Raw genomic sequence first — 24,647 nt, 5'->3', positions numbered from 1 at the left:
TTAGATAATTTTAAGAAAACAGGATGGGAAACTTTTTTGGATCTTTTAAGTTTTGGTTACCTGGACTTTCAGTTGGAGGGACAGAAACCTCTCAGATTTCATTAAAAATATCTTCATTTATTTTTCAAAGTCTAACCAAAGTATTATGGGTTTGTGACGTCATGAGGGTGAGTAAATGATGAGAGAATTTCTTTTTTTTTAATGAATTATCTATGTATATTATCTACTTTAATCATGCGGTTGCACTAAAGTCAACATTCTTTTTAATTAAAGTGTTAAATTGTCACCTGCCCAAGTTTAAACTGTCAAAATTAAGCTAACATTGATTTTTGTTTCATGGTCAGCTATTCAGTTGCTTGTCAAAAGATTTTAACATCAACAGCAGCAGGCAGAGGAGGTGTCAGGGAGTTTTCAGTGTGAAAAAGCCATGAAAGATGATTTTCAGTTGAGTGAACAGCAGTTGCACAATCCAGGCAATTGCACACACAGGATTACTAATCCGGGGATTTTCGAACAAGATCTAAATCGTTTTTTTTACCTGTGTGTAGGCCATACTCATATGTGGAAATGGTAATTACAGGATGGGCGAGGTCATCTGGCTGCTTACATCAGAGCCCAACTACCTGCTGAAGACCATTTTCCTCAATTTGCGGCTGCTGAGAGGTTGGAAGGAAGAGCTGCTCTACACTTAAAACACTTCGAAAGATTGGAAAGCTGAATGATTTTCTGTGGATTTTACCGTGTCGAATGGCTTGTGTAAGGATTGTGGGATTAGGAGTGATTGTTTTTCTTTTCCAGGTAATTTTTTGTTTTGTGGCGTTGAAAACTGTCGCACGGTTTCATCATCAAAGGCTTCGGTTTGTTATAAAATGTTAATATTTGTTCGATTTTTTTTTTGTTAAAATAGGTATTTTCGTGTGGATATACGGAGGAGACGACATGTACACCTGGGTTTGAGTCGGAGTTAGTTGTTTTTAAAGTGCACAGAGATCACCTTCACAGGGGAAAGAGACTAGGGAGAGGTAAGTCTTCACAAATCTCATTACTGAAGCTTTTTTAAAGTGTTTTAATATTTAAAGGCAATGCGAAGTACACTATTTCAAAAATCCTATGTGTGGTCTATGCCAGTGTTTCCAAACCCTGTTCTTGGAGGCACACCAGCAGTAAACATTTTCCAACTCTTTCTAATCAAACTCGCCTGATTCAACTCATCAGCTCATTAGAAGAGACTCCAAAACCTGAAATGTTTGGGTCAGATAAGCGAGACATCCAAACTGTGTACTGTTGGTGTGCCTCTAGGAACAGGGTTGGGAAACACTGGTCTATGCTAATGCCTGCGATAAATCTGGTCTCCCCTCTAGTTTAATTGTGGTGCCTTGATGGAGTTTCATCGAAAGTATAACTTTGTTTTACAGCACTTAATTTCGATTCTTCACCTTAACCCTTTATTAGGTCTAGAGACTTCGTAAAGATATTGGCAATTTTTTTTAATTATGTAGTCTCTGGTGTGACAAAGCAAATGTGGAGTTTTTATTTATTTGTGCAGGTTAAACTAATGTTTTTCTGTTCCACCTAGGACTGAACCATACAAATGTTCAATTAAAACACATTTTAGTTATCCTATATATCAGGAAGTGAGGTCAGGTGTTAAATTAAAGTCTGTATATAAATGTCATGCTTCAGTAAGTCTCTGCAGATGTTGTGAAATTCAAATGATTTCATTCTGTGAGTTTCTGTGGGTGTGAAATCAGGAGATCAGGGCCAACAATTCCTTTAAGATTTGTCACTTCCTTTTTTTTTCTTTTCAATCATTGAAATATTAAAATATTAACCCAGTTATTTTTGGTTTTGTCATACCCTGAACTTTATTGGCCACAGTTTTTATTAAGTGTAAACATTTCTATTTCATGCATTGATTCCCTCGCCCCAGTCAGGTAGTTTCCATGAAAAGCGATGCTGGTTAAAGATGGTTTATAATTAGGGGTTCAAGCATGTAGTGCAGAAACCCTATTGTAATTGTTAAATTTTACAAGGATCAGCATTCTCCCCTAAAAGTGATCGGGCAGATAAGTTGTAGAGAGGGCTGGTACCCATACCGCCTACAACGTCACCAAGGCTCGCCCCGATTGGCCTGATGGGGGCGCTACAGTGGTCAAAAGCGGGTATTTGGGGTTTTTTGAAAAACCTATTTTGCAAACTAGTCCTAAGTTTTTGACCTGATCGGAACCAAACCAGTGCAGAAATGTTCTCTGGAGTCTGAATATCAATAATTATCAAAAAATCTAAATTTTGGTTCACGGTCACTAAGGTCACAAAACGTACCACTTCTAGAGCCACTTCTACTAAAATGGCTATAAGTCGAGAAAGAAATGAGATATTTGCACCAAATTTGCACTCAATCTTTGATCCCGATAAAAAATGTGGTGCTATAACATGAACAAATCTTGTAAACAGCTATAACTGCAACTGTTAGTCTGATCGACTTGAAATTTGGCATACAGTGTCTCGGTCCAAGGGGGCATGATAGTCTATGAGGACAATGGCGTATCTCAAAAAACATGGCCGCCATCGGCCAATGAATTTTGAGCACCTATTAGACAAGGTTAACGGAGGCTGACTGGAATGAAACTGAGTGGGCATGTTTTACTCATGGTCTTAGAGGTCTGTAAGAATTTTGATAGAAATCGGCCACTAGTTGGTGCTAGTGAATTTTATGCCTCAGTAATCATGTGGTGTTTCACATATTCACACAATATGCATATCATTTGATAGATCTCCTCATGCTGAACAACTTTGCCTCAAGAACCAATGTTGTCAATTAAATCATTCATTAATTATTCATGAATAGCTGAAAATCCTACTTTTGTGAACTAGTCCTAGGTTTTTCGCCCGATCGGACCAAAACCAGCGACAAGACAATTCTCTGGACTCTCTAGATCAATAATTAACCTTACCCTTTGGGTCACTATAACAGGGTCATTTAGAAAATGGGAGTGGTTAAATATACCCAAAAGCCTATAAATCATAAAAGAAAACTCAGAACTTCACGGAATTAAGTGAGCACATGCAGCATGACTCTAAAGACGCACACCAATTTTTATGGAGATTGGACCATATTTAAAAAAAAACATATGTTTTTAAATGGTTTCGGATGAAAATGTATATAACTTTGGGTGTAGTCGACTTATTTTCACGGAAGTCACATCTTTAGACTCATGAAAACCTTGCCGAGTCCAACAATACCAGACATGCCAGGTTTTGGCTTATGGTTTGTTTAACGATGTGATTTAGTGCTTAAAAAACTTCTGCGAATTTCGTCTCGAAACCGTTAGTCTGATCGAGACGAAACCACCAAAACAAGGAACCTAAGTTCATTAACTAAACGTGAAAAGCCCAAATGTTGACAATTCTCGAAAAAGAATCCGATCAAAGGTCATTTTTTATGCTCTCATATATTTAAGTATCTATAATTGTAAAACACAATGAGATATTTTCACCAAAATTAACACGCATATGTATTGACTCTGAGGACACCCAAAAAAGTGCTGCAGATCGGGCAATAGGTAACACTTGACTGTCAAAAAACCTTTAAAAACCACATTTTTCCTTAGTAAATTGCCTGAAACTGCAATTTTGTGCCACCAGATGGCAGCAGAAGGCCACTAATATAGTTCAAGGTTTCAAGGTTTTGTAATTTAAAATCCCTTTTAAATTATATAAATCCGTATAATAACATTACAAATCACATGTTGTCAAGGTTTACCACTTCATTTTTTCATTTGTTGTATGTTTTTCAAATATCTATTTCTGCTACAAAATGTGTGTGTAAGCATGTTTAATTAATGGCGTAAACATGGAAAATAAACTTAACACAAAACAGACACTTTTAAAATAAAAGTGAGCCAGTAAGAGGTCCTCTGCTGCCACCTGCTGTCTAAAATAGTAATTTTGTCATACTACTCACTAATATTGTTCTATAATTCATATTTAGACTTAATAAAATCATTTTAACATTTACTATCACTTTTTTGTCAAAATTCATCACTTCAGTCTCTTTCGAGTATTAGTTTTAACAGTTGTGCCATATTGAGTAAAATGAAACCTGAAAATGATTTTTTACTGAAATTTGCAAAAAACAGTCTTTACCCATCATGTATTTCAAATACTGAATCTGCAAGAAAATATGTGCATGTCTATGTGTTTATGTGTGTGTCTTTGTGTGTGTGTGTGTGTGTAATAATAATAATAATAATTTTTATAGTGCCTTTACAGAGCTCAAGGACGCTTAACAGTGTACATAACAAGGAAGAGATAATACGAGTAAACAATGATGAGAAACAATAATGGACATGGAGAGTATACAGAAAAATAGAGACAAATACAAAATTACAAAACTTAAGAGACATAACATAACATTCAGACAAATATTAGTAGTAATGCAGAGCAATCAATTAATCAAATCAAGAGCTATAACATTCAGAAAACAGGTGAGTTTTGAGTAATGATTTAAATTCGGTAATATTATTAACACAACAGAGTGAGCGGGGGAGAGAATTCCAGAGTTTGGGTGCGATAGTACTGAATGATCTGCCCCCCATTGAAGAGAGGCGATGCCGAGGGGCAACGAGAAGGCCAGAGTCAGAGGAACGTAGTGAGCAAGGGTAGGGGACGAGCATATTACAGAGATAAGCCAAGCCATGCAAAGATTTAAAATTGAGCAGGAGAATTTTGAATTTAATACGGTAAGCAACTGGAAGCCAGTGGAGATCATACAAAATTGGGGTGAGGTGAGCAGAGCACTTGGTATGGGTGAGTATTCTAGCAGCAGAGTTTTGAATTGAAGAGTTTGGTTCCAAAACACGATAAACGCCATTTAAAAAAAAAAAGATTTTTCGTCAAAATCAGTATTGTATCTGGTCAGTATTGAAAAGTCATTTATTAATTTTGCACAAAATGCGATACCCATCGTGTTATTCTGTAATGTTTTCTCCCTTTCTTTCCAAAACGCGACAAACGCCAGTCTCCTTTTTCTGCAGAACGCGATATATCCGCTCTCAACCAATCACAGCGCACCATTCCATGCACTGTAAACATTGAAGGCTTTGTAAAAAGCCATTTTTAATACCAGTGTACTCGGCAAATGTGTTTATTTAACCGTGCGGTGAGCCAGATACTCTTTAATCGGTAATAACAAATAATTTATAACATTAACAAGATGTCCCATTTAATTCATTTTGGGAGCGACGGCTGAATGTATTTTTAGTAAAATGTCTGTATATAAGATAAATATTGGCAAAGTTTAGACTCAACTTACTTTGTTGTGTATTTTCAATTTGGAAAAAAACTTTTATATTCATGGATTAATTGCATTTTGAAAAAAAAAAGTCATGGATTTATTGCATTTTGGGAAAAAAAATAATACGTTTTTATAATAAACTTTTTAAAATCAAAATATAGATTTGAATTTTTTATGTTTTTTTACCAAAAGATGCTATGTGAAAGTCTGAAACAGAAAATAGTGGTTTTCATCTTGCCACTTTCTTGGTAAAGAAAATGCCTTTTTACTCAAATTAATCAAAATGGAGTTATTGCGTTTTGGAACCAAACTCTTCGTTGGTAATAGAGGTAATATGAGACTGAAAGGAAAGGGGGGAGTCAATGATTACACCTAAATTTTTAACAGTATTGGATGTTTTGATGTGAGAACCAGCAATTTCACAGGTGAGATTGGTAGAGATATTGCTCGTAAGTGAGGGAGTTCCAATGAAAATAATCTCAGTTTTGTCCATGTTGAGTTTCAGAACATTTGAATTAAGCCAATCTTTTATGTCTTTGACACAAGCAGAGATTTGGTCTGTTGGAGGAGGTAGAGTAGGTGTGCAGATTGAGTATAATTGAATGTCATCAGTGTAAAAATGATAGTTGAGACCTTGACATTGTAAAATCTGACCAAGTGGCATGATGTAAATTATGAATAATAAAGGCCCGAGAACTCGCTTCAGGGGGACAGTAGGTGATCGACAATCCTTGATTGAGATGTAAAATTGTCTGTCAGAGAGATAGGAAGAAAACCAAGAAAGAGTACAACCAGAAATATCCAAATCAGAGAGACGAGAAACAAGTAATTCATGGGAGACGGTATCGAAGGCAGAGTTCAGGTCGAGTAATTTTAGTTTTAATTTTAGTTTCGATTTTATACTTTTCTCACAAGCATTGTTTATTTAATCATTTAAAGGATGTCTTTTACTTCCTCATCCATTTTATCTAAAATTCTCAAACAGTTTTGTGAATAATTTGCCCCGCATTATACTGTTTTATTCATTATTATTATTTAAATTGGTCTTTGGTTTAATATTTCAGTTGATCTGTAGTTTACCTCTGTACATATTGAAAGGAGTTTTCTTTTATTGCCCCACTAATGGTGGCTTATTTCTAAGGGCTGAATGATTTCACCACTTCCAACCTCTAATGAATGGCAGCACTATGTCCATTGCAAAACCTCTGTATGACGGGATAGTGTTTGTATAAATGAATTATGCTTTGACACGTTAAGCATTCTGAAGTTGAGACATGCTTTAGGACATGACACATGACTGTAAGCTATACCACATGCAAAACAATGAACTTGAATATTGCAAATTTAATTTATTATAAAAGTGTTTCACAACGTTTTCCGTCAAAAAAAAACATTTTATGAGACCAGAAATGTATATAAAAATTGGCCATAATTTCAGTGAGTCACTTAATACTGTGGGTGGACAACACGTGGCACAGTAGCTTATCCTAGAACATCTGATAGTTATGTTGCTATGATCAAAACATTTGATAAAGTGTTGTGAAGTGAAACGATTAAAGCTTGTGTGGTAATATAACTCAAGTCTGTACTGCTACAAATGTCAGCATATAAATTTATACTTTATTTTTCTTAAGGAAAAGTTTTAAAATCATCCTTTTAAACATCACATTGAAATCATAGCTTGAATTTGTTCACCCTGTCTAAGTTTATGCTCCTTTCCTTTCCTCAGTAACTTTCAGTAATTGTGATGGAAGAACAAGAACACTCTTTCAGTCCGTTGACAAGCGGTTTGATGTGGACACGGATGGGACTGTAACCCTGAAGAGACAAGTCACTCTTCATGAAGGTCACAAGGTGTTTTCTGTGCACGCTTGGGACTCCAGTGGCAAGAAGCACACGGTGTCTGTCAGAGTTGAGCGTGTCCGCCATCATGAGGATCATCATAGGGATGCAGTCATGAACATCTCCTCTCCACAGGTACAGACAAGTTCCTTCAAGAAACTGCTGTCAGGACAGTACAAGCCTGACCTCTTTTGGGACTTCATTTCAGTTTTTTATATGTGCTGCTTTACTATGGTACTTTAAATGGGCATATTCAACTACCAAATTCTGTACATATTTACAGCTAAATACAAAACAGTAACTTTATGAGTTACCTTTTATGATTAAAATACAGCAGCATTAAAGTTTAGGTAATCTTAGGTTTGGATTGGAAGTTTCATAAGTTTAACACTTTATTTTTTGGAAATGCAAATTTTTTTACACACAGAAACACTTCACTTTTTTTAATTCTTTACACTTTTCTAGTCATTTTTGCTTAATAAATATCTTGATAGAAAAAAAAAATTCTTAGTTCCTGCATGTTGTAACAGGTGATTATTGTTTTAAATCACGTATCTTAAGTACTAACAGTTATTTTTCTTAAATGAGACTGCCTCGATGATGTATGCAGCCTTCAAAGGGTGCAGCCCTGAATTAGGACACAGCCATTGTTGAAAAATCTCTGGGCTTCCGTATTCCGAAAGAAAAGCGTTGACGGGTAGCTCTTGCTCTTGCTCTGGGTGATGTGTGTGTACACGCTTATCAGGGAGAAGTGCCTATACAAGGAATTCCACCCTTTTTTTTACGTGATAAAGGGCCATACTAGAAAAAACCCCTCAAAATCCTGTACTGGAACCGGAAGTAGTCATTTGGCACAAAATACTCTGTCGTACTGTCGCAGTGCATGGTTATGGGAAACACAAGCAGACGATGGAGATACAATAACAGGGTTTTTAATGACAACATGCAGGAAAACAATACACATGGCATGACAGACGTATAACAGACGTATACAAAGACGTGAAATAATGATGACAACCGACAAATACTGAGGGAGAACACAGGGAATATATACAGGTGAGGGGCAAACAAGACTAATTAACAAGACACAGCTGGGACTAATAGAACTCAAAATCAGGGTAACCAAGGGAACAAACTAGTGGTGGGAAAACTAAACAAGAGAACATGTGACAAAGGGGAAACATACACACAGAACACTGACATATCTCCCTTCTTCCGGAAGGCGCGACCTTGTGCCTCAAAAAGTCCAACTGGGGAGAGGGGGTGGGCACTCTGGAGACTGGAAAGGGTGTGGGTCAGGGGATAGGGAGCCTCCAGAGCGGCACCATGGCGGGTCAGGCAGTTTGGCGGGCCATGGCGGGTCAGGCGGTTTGGGGGCCCAGAGTTTCGACGGTAACTCAGGGGGCCATGGTGGTGTAGCCTCCATGGCTTCGGCCCCCTATAGCCACGGGTATATGGCACCCCCCCAAAAAGATGGGGACTGGAGCCCTCTCTGGACTCGAATGGGAACTGGATCCCTCTCTGGACTCGGGACAGCAACTGGAACCACCACTGGACTCTGGTGAGGGGCTGAAGCCATCACTGGATGCTGGTCAGGGGTGGAATCCATCTCAGGACGAAGGAGAGAGTCGCCTCGGGACTAAGGAGAGAGTCGCCTCGGGACGAAGGAGAGAGTCGCCTCAGGACGAAGGAGAAAGTCGCCTCGGGACGAAGGAGAAAGTCGCCTCGGGACTAAGGAGAGAGTCGCCTCGGGACGAGGGACAGAGTGGCCTCGAGACTAAGGAGAGAGTCGCCTCGGGACGAAGGAGAGAGTCGCCTCGGGACGAAGGAGAGAGTCGCCTCGGGACTAAGGAGAGAGTCGCCTCGGGACGAAGGAGAGAGTCGCCTCGAGACGAAGGAGAGAGTCGCCTCGGGACTAAGGAGAGAGTCGCCTCGGGACGAAGGAGAAAGTCGCCTCGGGACGAAGGAGAGAGTCGCCTCGGGACAAAGGAGAGAGTCGCCTCGAGACGAAGGAGAGAGTCGCCTCGGGACGAGGGACAGAGTGGCCTCGGGACGAAGGAGAGAGTGGCCTCGAGACTAAGGAGAGAGTCGCCTCGGGACGAAGGAGAGAGTCGCCTCGGGACGAAGGAGAGAGTCGCCTCGGGACTAAGGAGAGAGTCGCCTCGGGACGAAGGAGAGAGTCGCCTCGGGACTAAGGAGTGAGTCGCCTCGGGACGAAGGAGAAAGTCGCCTCGGGACGAAGGAGAGAGTCGCCTCGGGACGAAGGAGAGAGTCGCCTCGGGACGAAGGAGAGAGTCGCCTCGGGACGAAGGAGAGAGTCGCCTCGGGACTAAGGAGAGAGTCGCCTCGGGACGAAGGAGAAAGTCGCCTCGGGACTAAGGAGAGAGTCGCCTCGGGACGAAGGAGAGAGTCGCCTCGGGACGAAGGAGAAAGTCGCCTCGGGACTAAGGAGAGAGTCGCCTCGGGACGAAGGAGAGAGTCGCCTCGGGACGAAGGAGAGAGTCGCCTCAGGACGAAGGAGAGAGTCACCTCGGGACTCCGGTAAGAGATGGGAACCATCACAAGACTTGTAACGAGACTTTGGGGTGGTGGCCATCTTGCGACGAGGCTCTGGAATGACGGCCATCTTGCTCCCAGAGTTGAGGACTTGGGGAACGGCAGCAAACTAGTGGCAGGAAAACTGAACAAAAGAGCATGTGACACAGGGGAAACATACACACAGAACACTGACACATACGTCCAACTCGTTTTTTGAAAATTTGACCGTGTTTAACATGACAATCCAACTCTTCAACAGTGCAAATAAGTCAGAATGCATGAAATAGCATTACACGCCCCCTCCTTTAATTACTTAAATATACACTGAGGAGAATACTAAACCATAATGAGCATTATATAGTCTTTATGATCATAAGCTTTCTATAGATATTATTTTAATGTCTTTGAGACAAGTATACACCGAGTTTTGGTTCGTTTTTGTGATGCGCTCCAGTTCATGGAGACTAAGACGGCAGAAAGCGCATCTTGTTTGTTTTCTTTATTTTACAGAGGCACAGCGTTTTCTTGTTGTTGTGAGTTTACATAAATAGAAGTAGACCCTTTACAGTTTCGATTGATGTATTATGTCTGTATGACCATAAAAAATTTAGTATGTTTCTGCTGTTATCAGGAAAAAATGCAAGTGATTGTTCCGGCACCTCCAAGTCATGCTGTAAGCTCACTATACTTCAGCTTCCACACTCCACATGAACACTTGGGTATACACCTAATAATAGTGTACATTTATCAATGTTTGAGCGAGCAGCCATGTTTTTTTGCGACTAATAAACAAATACTATTTTGGTCGACTAAGCCTCTTTCAACAATTAGTTTAGGGGGCGGCCTAGTAAAATTTAAATATATTCTGACTTTTTTTTTTTTAATTTAGCATTGGTCTTCCATAGTAGCATACAGATCATGGTAACCACAGTTAAAACCAGGCATATAGCACCTCACTACCATAGTAAAATGTAACCATATGGTATTTGTCTGAAAATCAGGACCAATACATTTAGTGACCAAAACTAGTCAGAGTAAACGCATCTGCTCTAGTAAGCTTGCACTGCCATTTGAACATTGAGTCAAGCGGATAAAAGGTCCATGTGGCGCGGTTCAAACTGTCTCGTTCCGCTTGTGGCACATAAACATTATATCATACATTTATTAAACTCTTATCGTTTTATCTAGGGATGCTCCGATCCGACTTTTTGTGCCTCCGATTCTGATAGCTGGGATTCAGTATTGGCCGATACGGAGTACCGATCCAATGTTCAAGTAATAAAAATTACATGATAAATATTACAATATAAATATTCATCTGCATCTCACATTAAACTATGGATTGGCTTCAGAACACTTGAAATATAGTGCAAAAAAACTTTATGGTGCTTTTTATGGGGCTTAACAATAACACAGAATAGTACACGCACATTATCGGATGTTGAATCAGTCCTGTTTGACCAATACCCGATCCGGCAAAAATATTAGGATCTGAGCCAATACCGATACTGAGTATCGGATCAGTGCATCCCTAGTTTTGTTGAGGAAAATTAGATTGCAATTAATATCATTTTATCGCCCATCTCTACTAAGGATGTACCAGATCAATGTCGCTCATTGTATTTTACTAACATTTTCAGATGGAATCTCCTTCTGATGATCTGGTTCTGACATTTCCGAAGTCTTCGACGGGTCTAAAGAGAGCAAAGAGAGGTTGGGTTATTCCTCCATTCAATGTACCTGAGAACAGCAGAGGTCCATTCCCAATAAAGCTGGTCCAGGTGAGTGAATGTCATTAAAGGAATGTTTAAAATGAGATGGACGAGAAAGAGGTTTGTCTGTTATTAGGGCCCGGGCAAAGATGGTATGAGGACCCTATTGTAATTGCTCGGACAATTTTTCTTCTTCTCTGAAACGAATCACATTTTTGAGGACCTAAACATGCTTGAAAACTCATGAAACTTTGCACACGTGTTAGAAGTGGTAAAAAGTTTACGTCTGAAATGGTTATCAGAAGTTCTAGAGTTTCCGCTGAAGGGCGTGTCCGTGGTGGCCTGACAAAGTTTAATGTTTCACCATGAAACAGGACGTTGTTGTAACTCAGGCATACAATATCCAATCTGCCCCAAAACTTCACGTTTTATTAGAGTCCTGGCCTGAAGACATCTACATGCCAGTATTCAGTTACCGGGCAACAGGAAATTACATGTCTTACACTGTGATCAACTCCTCAGTTGAGATTTAACCAGAACCATATCATATATGGTCAGTCTAATCTTAAGGCCTTTGCAATGTTAAATTGCAAAGATCTTCAGTTTTCGTTGAAGGGCGTGTCCGTGGCGACTGACAAAATCTGATGTTTTGCCATGAAAGAGGAAGCTGTTGCAACTCAGGCATACTGTGTCTGATCTGCCCCAAACTTCACATGTGTGATAAGATTCCTGGCCTGAAGACATCTATATGCCAATATTCAGTTAGTCATAGCGCCACCTGCTGGCAACAGGAAATGGCATGCTTTGCACTATAACTCACTCCCAGAAACACATTTCAATATGCCACGAAGTACCAAACATGCTAGAGACACGTTAAATCATGCAACACTTGGCTGAGTGCTAATGTATGCACTTAAAATAACTTCCTCTTTCGTGGCGTTAACTCAGTCATACAATGTTTGATCTGCTCCAAACTTCACATGCTCGAAAATAATCCTGGCCTGAAGACATCAACATGCCAATATTCAGTTACAGTCAAAGCGCCACCTGTTGGCAGCAAGAAGTGTGGCACTTTGAAATGACTTTGCCATATTTCCCTTATATTTACTCACTTACATGCATGTCACCCACTGTTCACTGTTTTCCTTAGGCCAACTGGTGGCGCTGAGCCCGTGTGCAAGGGACCTTTCATCGCTGCTTGCAGCTTTAATTGACTTTGTTCACTTATTGCTTTCTTTCTTTTTTAGATAAAGTCGGACTACTCTAAAGAAGCTCAGATGGCATACAGGATCACAGGTGAAGGAGCAGATCTGGAGCCGAAGGGGACTTTCACTATAGAAAGATTATCAGGGTTTCTGTTTGTGACTCGACCACTCGACAGAGAAACAAAAGATTCATACAGAGTAAGATGATTTTTAGTTTCTTTAACTTTTAAAATCAATATTTAGTTATTATTTTAAATCAATATTTAGTTCTGTTACTTTTTTGAAAGCTGTCATCAGTTAATCAGATAAAAAGGTCAGATGAAATGCATTTACACAGTTTTCTTGTGTTTGCAGAGACCATACATTTTTGTGTCAGCTAACAAACATGGACTAAAGATACAACTCTAATTTATTTAATTGTGTGTTCAAACAACCTCAGATATTTGTCTCTTAACATGCCTGTATTTCTTCTCCTGTCTTTAGCTTGAAGCTCATGCTGTTGGAGTTGGTGTGAATATAACAGAAAAGCCAATGGAAATTATTGTATATGTGTCTGACCAAAATGATAATAGGCCTGTTTTTACTCAAAATCCTTTCAATGGAAATGTTCCTGAAGCTGCTGAAATAGGTAGGTGTATGGTGCAGTTTCTCAGTGAAATTGTTTTTAGCAGTTTTTCCCCAAATGCCTCTTCAGCTCGTACCACCTAATCAGTCTTTATTCTTCTCTCTCTGAAGGTCATGAGTTTATGACAGTCACAGCCACTGATGCAGATGATCCAAATACTGACAATGGTGTGATCAGATACTCAATTATCAAACAAGAACCAGAATCACCAAATCCAAACATGTTTGAAATCAACTCTGTTACTGGAGGCATTCGTGTGAATTCTTTAGGTTTGGACAGAGAGGTGAGAAATCTGATGAATGAATCTCACTGTGACGAAGAATGATTTAATGTAAACAAACTCACCTGAAAGCATCTTCACTTTCAGAAATGGTCCAAATACACTTTGACAGTTGTTGCTGCTGATATGGAAGGAAGAGGTTTTTCAACCACTGGCACAGCTGTTATTACTGTGACTGACAGCAATGATAACGCACCTCAGTTTGACCAAACCTCGGTAATGTATACTGATATATTCAGAATGTTATAATATACAGGGGTGCACATCACTTTTTTTTGGTCTGGTTCTCAAGGGAGAAACTGGAGATGTTGCTTGGTACTCACACTTTATGCAAGACATTTATCCTAAAAGCTGTCCTCATCACTTTCCTTCTGACTGCTCTCCTCACTGTCTTCTTTTCTTTTTAATGGCAGACAACAGCAAGAATATTAGGCTGCTCTCACTTTAAGAAGGAAAGCACGGACCTAATAACTGACTGCAAAGGAAATATAATACAATGTATAGTGTTATATATAGTGTTATGTATAGTGTTATAAATATACGTACATTTTTTTTTGATACATAAAATACATTTTTTTGAAATATAAAAAACTTTGCAGGATTAACAATACTGATGACCTTTAAAAAGCGGCATCACAGTCTGTGAAAAGAGTATTAATTCGGTGTTCGAGTGCTGACTGACTGACTCTCTTTCTCTCTCTCTCTCTCTCTCTCTCTCTCTGTGTGTGTGTGTTTCGGGATTGTGAGGCTGTGCGCACAGATAACAGCTCGCGAGTCCCGATTTTCACCTCTTTCGCTTTTAATATCAATTGTGTTAATTGGCGAGACAAAACACGTCCAAATGATAAACTTTCTCTCTTTGATGATTAAATTTAGCAGTTAATCCGTGAATCACATGCGTACTGAACCGCTGGACCTAATCCATATGGATTAACTGCGATCCGTTGCACACCTAATAATAAAAGAACACACTTATCATCATGATTCCTATCTTACCAGAGATGGAGAAAAATTCTACTCCAGTAAGTAAACGTGTCCCTGTGAACCGGTCCTCAGAAGCGCTTCCCTCCATGTTTTCTGGTACGCATCGTTTATTTTTGCCATGCATGTGCACCCCTGATAATATAAAATTTTGGAAGAAACAGTACAGCACCTTAAAACATCAACCTGCGCCCTTGACACACTTCCCACATCTGTTTTTTAAAAGTGTGTAACTGTTTAGAAGCCAATCTCCTAGAAGTGGTAAATGCCTCACTTCTCTCTGGGACTTTTCCAAAATCCCTGAAAACTGCAGTTGTCAAGCCCCTCTTGAAAAAGAGCAATCTGGATAATACCATATTGAGCAACTACAGGCCAATTTCAAATCTTCCTTTCATAGGCAAGATCATTGAAAAAGTCGTTTTCAATCAGCTGAACAAGTTCTTAAGCTTGAATGGATACTTTGATAACTTTCAATCTGGTTTCCGACCGCATCACAGCACAGAGACAGCACTCGTAAAGATAAAAAATTATATTTGCCTTAACACAGATTCAGGTAAATTAACAGTGCTGGTTCTACTTGACCTCAGTGCTGCGTTTGACACTGTTGATCACAATATTCTTCTTGACAGGCTGGAAAACTGAGTTGGGCTTTCTGGGATGGTCCTAAAATGGTTCAGGTCATACTTAGAAGGGAGAGGTTATTATGTGAGTATCGATGACCATAAGTCTGAGTGGACATCCATGATATGCGGAGTCCCTCAAGGTTCAATACTTGCACCCCTCCTGTTCAACCTATATATGCTGCCACTGAGCCAAATAATGAGAAAGAACCAAATTGCATATCACAGCTATGCTGACACCCAGATTTCCCTAGCCCTATCACCTAACGACTACAGCCCCATTGACTCCCTGTGCCAATGCACTGATGAAATTAAAAATTGGATGTGTCTAAACTTCCTTCAGTTAAACAAAGACAAAACTGAAATCATTGCATTTGGAAACAAATATGAAGTTCTCAAAGTGAACATGTACCTTCACTCTAGGGGCCAAACAACTAAAAATCAAGTCAGGAATCTTGATGTGATTTTGGAGTCAGACCTGAGTTTCAGTAGCCATGTAAAGACAATAACTAAATCAGCGTATTATCATCTCAAAAATATTGTAAGAATTAGATGCTTTGTCTCCAGTCAAGACTTAGAGAAACTTGTTCATGCTTTCATCACCAGCCGGGTGGATTATTGTAATGGGCTCCTCACTGGTCTTCCCAAAAAGACCATAAGACAGCTGCAGCTCGTACAGAACGCTGCTGCCAGGATTCTAAGCAGAACCAGAAAACATGAACACATCACACCAGTCCTCAGGTCCTTGCACTGGCTTCCAGTTGCATTTAGAATTGATTTTAAAGTACTGTTACTTGTTTATAAATCACTCAATGGTCTAGGACCTCAATACATTGCAGATATGCTCATAGAATATAAACCTAACAGATCACTCAGATCATCAGGATCAAGTCATTTAGAAATACCCAGGGTTCACTCAAAGCAAGGAGAGTCTGCTTTTAGCTGTTATGCCAGCCGCAGCTGGAACCAGCTTCCAGAAGAGATCAGGTGTGCTCCAACAGTAGCCACATTCAAATCCAGACTCAAAACACATCTTTTTATCTATGCATTTGCTGATTGAGCACTGTGCTATGTCCGAACTGTTTGCACTTTATTTTATATGTATTATCTTTTTATTCTTTTAATTCCTTTTCCTGTTTTTATTTCATTTTTAATGTATTTTATATATTTTATGTATCATCTTGTTATTCTAACTTTTAATACATTTTAAATATTGCTGTCTGGTTGAAAGAACTGGGAGAATTAGGAAGAAAGTGATTAGGTTCAAATTTGGTAAATTTGGATAAGGAGACAAACCATGGGGAAATTTAAGCTGTAGTGCATGGTTAAGATATCTCTGGATTACAGTCAGGACACTTTCCAAAGGGGGAAATTTCCAAAGGGGAAATTTGAACTGCGTTGCATAGGTAAGATATCTCCGGAAGGGGGATTAGGGCTGTGTGGTGCAGTTTGAGGTGTCTTGGCAAAAGGGGAGATTGAAACTGTGTTTATCAGCTTGAAGTGCCTTAACAGGTAGCAGTCCTGTTGGATGAGGAAGATCCATTCTGATCCGCTCTGATGAATAGATCCGTTTAGATCCAACTCTGATGGACGACAACAACAACAAACTCCCTGAGACTTCCTAGCTCTTCCATCCAGATAGCAAAATTCTCTGTTTTTACTGTTATTTCTATTCCTTATGTTCTATTTTTATTATTCTTTTTTATGTAAAGCACTTTGAATTACCATTGTGTATGAAATGTGCTATACAAATAAAATTGCCTTGCCTAATATAAGCGTTTTAACTTTAATACTTATATGCACCATACATCTCTTTGTTTTAGCACAATGTATCTGTCCCAGAGAATAAAGTAGGAGCTGAAGTGGCCAAACTTACAGTTACTGATGGAGATGAAGAGGGATCTCCTGCCTGGTCAACCAAATATCGGATTATTAGCGGAGACAAGGGTGGGTTTTTCAGTGTCAGTACTGGACCCAGCCAGCTAGAGGGCGTCATCACCACTGTAAAGGTACTGTGTGTTGCTCATGTGTTTGCACAGGCGATTGGTTGTGATGATTTAACTTTAGTTAAAGACACTTTCTTTTCCATTCAGCCTCTGGACTTTGAGAAGAACAAGCAATACATTCTGTCTGTGATTGTTGAGAACGAGGAGCCGTTTGTCGGTTCTTTGGCCACTTCCACTGCCACAGTCACGGTGAATGTAGAAGATGTGAATGAGCCTCCAGAGTTTAATCCAGAGGAGAAGATAATTTACAAACCTGAAGATTTACCGGTCGATAGTGAATTGGTTTCTTATACAGCCACTGATCCAGATATTGGAAAATCACAGAAGATAACGTGAGAAATGTTGCAATTATTTTTCCCCTCCCACACAACCAAACCACCAACATTTCATTATTCTGTTTAAAAATTCTGACTGATTTCTTTAGAGATTCAGATCTTGTAGCTAACAAAAATAGCATAGATTTGCATGGAATGAGTTCATGAATTGTTTTTTTTTTTTTTTTTTTTTTTTAAAAACAGCCTCACTAGCACCAGAAACCACTGAGAACTATCTTAGCTACTGTTTAGAAGATACCTTTAAAGGCCTTTATCCCTTCCAAAATCAAACCTCTTCTACCCAGAATTTAAATTACAGCATGCCTGTGTATCTTTTGATTTATTAGCAATTTCCAGGCAAGACTTAATTACGTTGTTTTGGCTGAACGTTTTTAGTTTTAACTTGTTTGTGGTTCCTTTCAGGTATAAAATTAGCAATGATCCTGACGGCTGGCTGAGTGTAAATCAAGACACTGGAATTATTAAAGTCAGGAAACCTATGGATAGAGAGTCTTCCAATGTCAAAGATGGCAAATACAAAGCTATCATTCTGGCTGTGGATGATGGTAATTTGTTTCTTTTTTTAGAAGAAGGTTTCTTGCTAGCATAGCCTTTTTCTAATGTTTGTGCTTGTGTTCAGATAAGCTTCCAGCAACTGGTACTGGAACCCTGATAATTGAATTGTCGGATGTAAATGACAACGCTCCTGTCATTAATAAAAGGAGTATAAAGATTTGTAATCGTGGTTCAGCCCCAGTGCTTCTCTCTATAACGGACAAAGATGACCCTCCTTTTGCTGGTCCCTTTACTGTTGAGACTCAAGGAGAAACCAGTAAAAATTGGTCCACCGTGATGAACGACACATGTGAGCAATTACTAATGTATTAAGGAGAAATTAATCTCATTCTTTCATATGTTACATGTTGAAATATCTGGCTGGCTTGGTTTACATGTCTAACTATTATAATGTGCCCATTTTAGCAACCAGTGTCTTTCTGAAACTGAAGTCTACATTGGAGCAGGGTGAATACAATGTTGTCCTGAGAGTTTTTGATCGGGAGAGTCTGTTTCAGGATAACACCATTCAAGCAACTGTGTGTGACTGTGAAGGAGAGGATGTCCAGTGTAATCCTGTCAACATACCGTTGGCAGGAATAACATCTGGAGTTCTTGGTATCCTAGGAGCAATCTTGCTTCTGCTATGTATGTAATTTCTCCCATGCATTTATATACATGTGTCTGTGTATGTAGTTAGTCTTCCAGATTGTGAATGCCGACAGAAAGTTTAATTTACATACTTTATACTGCAGAAAAGGTGTCTCATGCTATTAAGCCATTTCACTCTTTGAATTGAACTCCTGCCATAAGATTAATAGCAATCCAATTTTCCTTGACCTTTTTAGATCCCTTTTTGATCTTTCTTAGTTCATTATTGATACTGCTGAATTCTTTAGGGTAAATAAGTTGTTCCTTATACTACAGTGCTCGCCCTTCTTCTGCTCTTGTTCCTGAGGAGGAAAAGAAGCACCAAAAAAGAACCTCTCCTTGCTGAAGATGATATAAGGGACAACATCTACTATTATGATGAGGAAGGCGGTGGAGAAGATGATCAGGTTGGTTTTAATTTGAAAAAACTTAAGGGGTTTATGAGTTTTTCATGGCTGAATTCATTTGTATTTGTTTGGTTAATTTTAAAACTGAATATTGACAGACAAACTTGCTGTTAGTTGGCTTTTGCAAAAAGCAACAGGTCTTTTTGCTGTATAAGCATTTGTGAAATAATGGGGTGACCTACTTGCCCTCGGAAAGTTCTTACGGGACTTTATTCAAGGTCCAGTAATTTCCTACCTGAATCGCTGTGGTGCTCACAGTATACTAAGATCAGGGTCCCTGTGGGTCCTTAAAATGTCTTAGACTTAAATTCAATTCTATCAAATAAAAGTGTTGTACAACTTGTACTAAGATATATAAATGGTACAAAAAACGACTTGATTATTTCAGGAGATCTTAAATTGGGAACAGAAAAGGGAATTGTGATATAACTTAATGTAACTGCATATTAAACTTCAAAAGGCAATGATTTAATTGTAAATTTGAGCACTGGATGTTTCAAAGTACGTTTTCAGTATTTCGCCTGCCTTTCCAGTCTTAAGTTAATGGCAAATTAACTTGATTTGCTGATCCTTGGCTCGAGCTCTGAGCACAACTAAAGGTGGTGTTACAGAGTAGGGCTTTTCACACTGCATTTAACCCAGGAAGAATGCTGGAAGAATTGCCACTGGGGCGATTGACTACTTTCCTGTGTGGAAGAATTGCCACTGGGACTATTGACTACTTTCCTGTAGCTCAGTGGTTAGAGCATGGCACTAGCAATGCCAAGGTCATGGGTTCGATCCCAGGGATTGCACATACTCAGATACAAATGTATAGCATAATGCAATGTAAGTCGCTTTGGATAAAAGCGTCTGCCAAATGCATAAATGTAAATGTAAATGTAAATGACTATATTACTTTAACCACCTGCCTAATAAGCTGCTGTTCTTCTGCTTGCTACCGGGGTTACACCTCTACTACGGATCAGGCAGTACAGGGTGCCATGGTGGATCAGGACATTGGCCCAGACCCCTGGCTCAGCCACTGTGACCACAGGTATATGCCACCCCCCCCCCCCCCCCCTTTCTTGGAAGGAGTCACGGGTTTCTGGGCTGGAGCGGAGTCTGGAGCTGACTCTGGGACTGGAGTGGAGTCTGGAGCTGACTCTGGGACTGGAGCGGAGTCTGGAGCTGACTCAGGGACTAGAGCGGAGTCTGGAGCTGACCCAGGGACTGGAGCAGAGTCTAGAGCTGACTCAGGGACTGGAGCGGAGTCTGGAGCTGACTCAGGGACTGGAGCGGAGTCTGGACCTGACTCAGGGACTGGAGCAGAGTCTAGAGCTGACTCAGGGACTGGAGCAGAGTCTAGAGCTGACTCAGGGACTAGAGCGGAGTCTGGAGCTGACTCAGGGACTAGAGCGGAGTCTGGAGCTGACTCAGGGACTGGAGTGGAGTCTGGACCTGACTCAGGGACTGGAGCAGAGTCTAGAGCTGACTCCGGGACTGGAGCAGAGTCTAGAGCTGACTCAGGGACTGGAGCAGAGTCTAGAGCTGACTCAGGGACTGGAGCAGAGTCTAGAGCTGACTCAGGGACTGGAGCAGAGTCTGGAGGTGACTCTGGGACTGGAGCAGAGTCTGGACCTGACTCAGGGACTGGAGCAGAGTCTAGAGCTGACTCAGGGACTGGAGCAGAGTCTGGAGCTGACTCTGGGACTGGAGCAGAGTCTAGAGCTGACTCAGGGACTGGAGCAGAGTCTGGACCTGACTCAGGGACTGGAGCAGAGTCTAGAGCTGACTCAGGGACTGGAGCAGAGTCTGAGGCTGACTCAGGGACTGGAGCAGAGTCTAGAGCTGACTCAGGGACTGGAGCAGAGTCTAGAGCTGCCTCAGGGACTGGAGCAGAGTCTGGACCTGACTCAGGGACTGGAGCAGAGTTTGGAGCTGACTCAGGGACTCGAGCGAGCTCATCGGTTGTAGTCTCTGTGTGTGCCGCCCACACACAGAAGTGCGGTGGCCATAATGACCAGCGCTGCACTCTCTGAAGACTCGGGGGTAGGAACAGATTCTGGAACTGGAGCAATTTCTGGGCTCTGGTCAGGGGCTGAAACAGACACTGGAGCGGATTCAGGGGCTGGAGAAGACACTGGAGCAGATTCAGGGGCTGGAGAAGATACTGGAGTGGATGCAGGGGTTGGAACCATCTCTGGGTTCCAGGACATCCCCTTATACTCAACTAAAAGGCATAAGGGCACAAGTGTGGCGGCAGCCATCTTGACTGAGGGCTCAGGCATGGCAGTGGCCATCTTGCGACAAGGCTCTGTGATGGCGGCCATCTTTATCACTGGACTGAGAACTTGGGGAAGAAATGGATGGATCCATTGGATGGATATGTGAAGGGAACCAGCTTTGGGTGAGCTGCTGATGCCTTCAGTGGGACTGGATGAGGAAAATTATTTCTTTAACTTCTTCAGCTTAAAAATTAGAACCATTTATATAGAGAATATGATTAATATACTCAACTAGAGAGAAATAACAAGGTTCGCTATAGCAAATAGTATGCTCATCCAAACCCAAGCAAAAACACACAACAAGAGAGGCGTCAGGCCAGCTCACCTGATGGGAGAGCTCAAGAAACTCCTCCACATACCTCTCCAAAGGACGACCACTCTGCCTCAGTCCCCACAGGCGGTCCTCAGCCTGGATCATGTTGTTCAGTTTGGGTCCTGTCATCTGTAACGGTGTGTCACCAAAATATGAGAGCAGGTTTCCAAATAACACAAAAGGTTTAATAATAACTCAAAATGATGGGACAGCATGCTAGGGACAGCATGCACAAGACGCACTAAGGTTATTATATTTGGAAACATGATGTTTCACTCGTTGTTTGCAGCAAGACTCAAATGGTCGAAAGAAACAAATGGTCGAATCATTTGGTGGTGGTGGCCTTATGAATCCATGCACCAAAGGTGTGGATGTTATAGTTTACTCTTAACTTTGAAAACATAACAATAGTCTCCCGATTAGATGCTGGGTGCTGCTGTCATTGAGCTAATTTGTAAAAGTAAACAAACTTCATAAGCTACATTGTGTGTTACTATCAAAACATATCAAAATCGAATCATACCATGTACCTGCCTGTCCAAAAGAAATATTGCAACCATGGCATCATCTTTCAGACCCTTTGATTCCCACAGATGTCTCCATTGTGGTAAAGCAACACCGATATCAATTTGGGATTAGTCTTTTATGATCCAGCCATTTCAGAGATATTCTGAACTAGTCACCTTGCCATAACATCTCTTAATGATTAACCGTGCAGCTGTAGTGTGTAGTAGTTTGCAATGCTTCACTCACGGTGACTCTTGTCTAATGAATGGATATTATAAAAGGAAATAACGTGGTAACCAAGAAGTCAACAGGACTTGACAGGAGTGTGAATGCTTGCTGCATTCCTTCTGTTGCAATTACACTGATGTTGATGTGCTGTAAATGCAAGGTGTGTGAATGTGTGATTACATGCTGACCAACTGTTTGCTGCTATGTAGTAGATGGTTTCCTGTTTGCAGTTCTTTTTAAATATCAAAACCCTTTCTACACAGGACTATGATCTGAGTGTGCTGCATCAAGGCTTGGACAACAGACCTGAAGTGTTCAGGAACGATGTGGCGCCCACTTTCATGCCAGCACCTCAGTATAGACCTCGACCAGCCAACCCTGAGGAGATTGGCACATTCATTGATGATGTAAGTGATTGTTACGTTGTTAAACATCAATTCAGAGAATTCCTTTTAAAGTATGACAGTAACACAATTCTTTGTACGGTAGAATCTGAATGCTGCGGATAATGACCCTACAGCGCCCCCCTACGACTCCCTCCTGGTGTTTGACTATGAAGGAGGCGGCTCCGATGCCGGTTCGCTCAGCTCCATCAACTCTTCTAGCTCAGGACATGACCAGGACTATGACTTTCTCAATGACTGGGGCCCACGCTTCAAGAAGCTGGCAGACATGTTTGGAGGAGAAGAGGATTAAGACTTTTTGTATTTTGTTCATTTCTCTCTCTCTCTCTCTGTGCAAGAGGCACATTGAAGGTTTAAAAGTGCAAAATATGATAATTTTATACTTCACTTTATGGTCTGGTGATTTGAATATTATGTTTAAAGTTGGAACTGGAAAAATAGTACTGCTCACCTGTCACCATAAAGGAAAGATTCTTTGACTTGAAGTGTTTTCTTTTCGTGGGAGCAGTCTAGGCAGGAACTTGGCTTTTTTCCTCTAAATGACGCTCCCTATTGAAAAGACAATCTGTTGTGATTGCTCTGTGAAAAAGCAGCTGAAATGCAGCTTAAGATTTTGTCCCCAATTTTTGTTTGCCCTGTATGTTTTTATTTACAACTACTTTGGCACTAAAGATTTATCTAAAGCATGGATCATAATGCAATTTTTTTCTTTCTTTCTCTCTTTTTTTTTTTTTTTTTTGAAAAGCACTGATTTTTCAAGAATTTTTTGTATGATATTTGCAGGTCTCTATTTCTGTTCTTTTCCCATCAGCTGCAAGGTTGATCCATGTGTAAATGATCCATGTACTTACTATAGTAATGACTGAATTATGCAGAATTACAACACTAAACAAAAGCCTAACCCTCTAGTAAGCATTGATAATGTTAATCAGTAATTAATTGTCATATATATATATATATATATATATATATATATATATATATATATATATATATATATATATATATATATATACAGCTATGGAAAAAATTAAGAGACCACTCCAAGTTCAGAAATCAATGTTAAGTGGTCTCTTAATTTTTTCCATAGCTGTATATATATATATATACACACAAATATATACACTATATTGCCAAAAGTATTGGGACACCCCTCCAAATCATTGAATGCAGGTGTTCCAATCACTTCCATGGCCACAAACATTTGTGAAAGAATGGGTCGCTCTCAGGAGCTCAGTGAATTCTTAATTCCATTCGTGAAATTTCCTCACTACTAAATATTTAAATTAGTGGTATCATAAAAAAGTGGAAGCAATTGGGAAAAACAGCAATGCAGGCACGAAGTGGTAGGCCACGTAAAAATCACAGAGCGGGGTCAGTGCATGCTGATGCTCACAGTGCGCAGAAGTCGCCAACTTTCTGCAGAGTCAATAGCTACAGACCTCCAAACTTTGTGTGGCCTTCAGATTAGCTCAAGAGCGTTGAGAGCTTCATGGAATGGGTTTCCATGGCCGAGCAGTTGCATCCAAGCCTTACATCACCAAGTGCAATGCAAACGTCGGATGCAGTGGTCTAAAGCACACCACAACTGGACCCTAGAGCAGTGGATACGTGTTCTCTGGAGTGAAGAATCACGCTTCTCTGGCAATCTGAATGACGAGTCTGGGTTTGGTGGTTGCCAGAAGAACGGTACTTGCCTGACTGCATTGTGCCAAGTGTAAAGTTTGGTGGAGGGGGATTGTGGTATGGGGTTGTTTTTCAGGGGTTGGGCTTGGACCCTTAGTTCCAGTGAAAGGAACTCTTAATGCTTACCAACTCTTACAGCATACCAAGACATTCTGGACAATTTCATGCTCCCAACACTGTACGAACAGTTTGGGGATGGCCCCTTCCTGT

The 24,647-nt window shown here is 40.4% G+C and overlaps 1 protein-coding gene across 2 annotated transcripts; it reads left to right on the top strand.

Annotated features, from left to right (window-relative positions):
- The first annotated feature begins 630 nt into the window (after nucleotides 1-630).
- On the top strand, nucleotides 631-23,549 carry LOC137030119 (B-cadherin-like). Of its 2 annotated transcripts, none has more exons than XM_067400243.1 (16): nucleotides 631-798; nucleotides 908-1,022; nucleotides 7,026-7,273; nucleotides 11,317-11,457; nucleotides 12,636-12,791; nucleotides 13,077-13,221; nucleotides 13,329-13,501; nucleotides 13,586-13,714; nucleotides 16,923-17,108; nucleotides 17,193-17,437; nucleotides 17,843-17,985; nucleotides 18,060-18,284; nucleotides 18,401-18,622; nucleotides 18,902-19,032; nucleotides 22,611-22,754; nucleotides 22,837-23,549. In XM_067400243.1, exons 1-16 carry the CDS (start codon nucleotides 748-750, stop codon nucleotides 23,041-23,043), a joined length of 2,661 nt encoding a protein of 886 aa, XP_067256344.1. In that variant the 5' UTR covers nucleotides 631-747; the 3' UTR covers nucleotides 23,044-23,549. The 2 variants fall into 2 exon arrangements, with proteins under 2 accessions (XP_067256344.1, XP_067256345.1); XM_067400244.1 differs by having other exon boundaries at nucleotides 665-756.
- The last annotated feature ends 1,098 nt before the right edge of the window (nucleotides 23,550-24,647 follow it).

This window comes from Chanodichthys erythropterus, chromosome 11 (genome assembly GCF_024489055.1).
Source record: "Chanodichthys erythropterus isolate Z2021 chromosome 11, ASM2448905v1, whole genome shotgun sequence".
Classification (NCBI taxonomy): domain Eukaryota; kingdom Metazoa; phylum Chordata; class Actinopteri; order Cypriniformes; family Xenocyprididae; genus Chanodichthys; species Chanodichthys erythropterus.
Note: the sequence above shows the minus strand (reverse complement) of the source record. Positions and strands in the feature narration are given on the sequence as shown.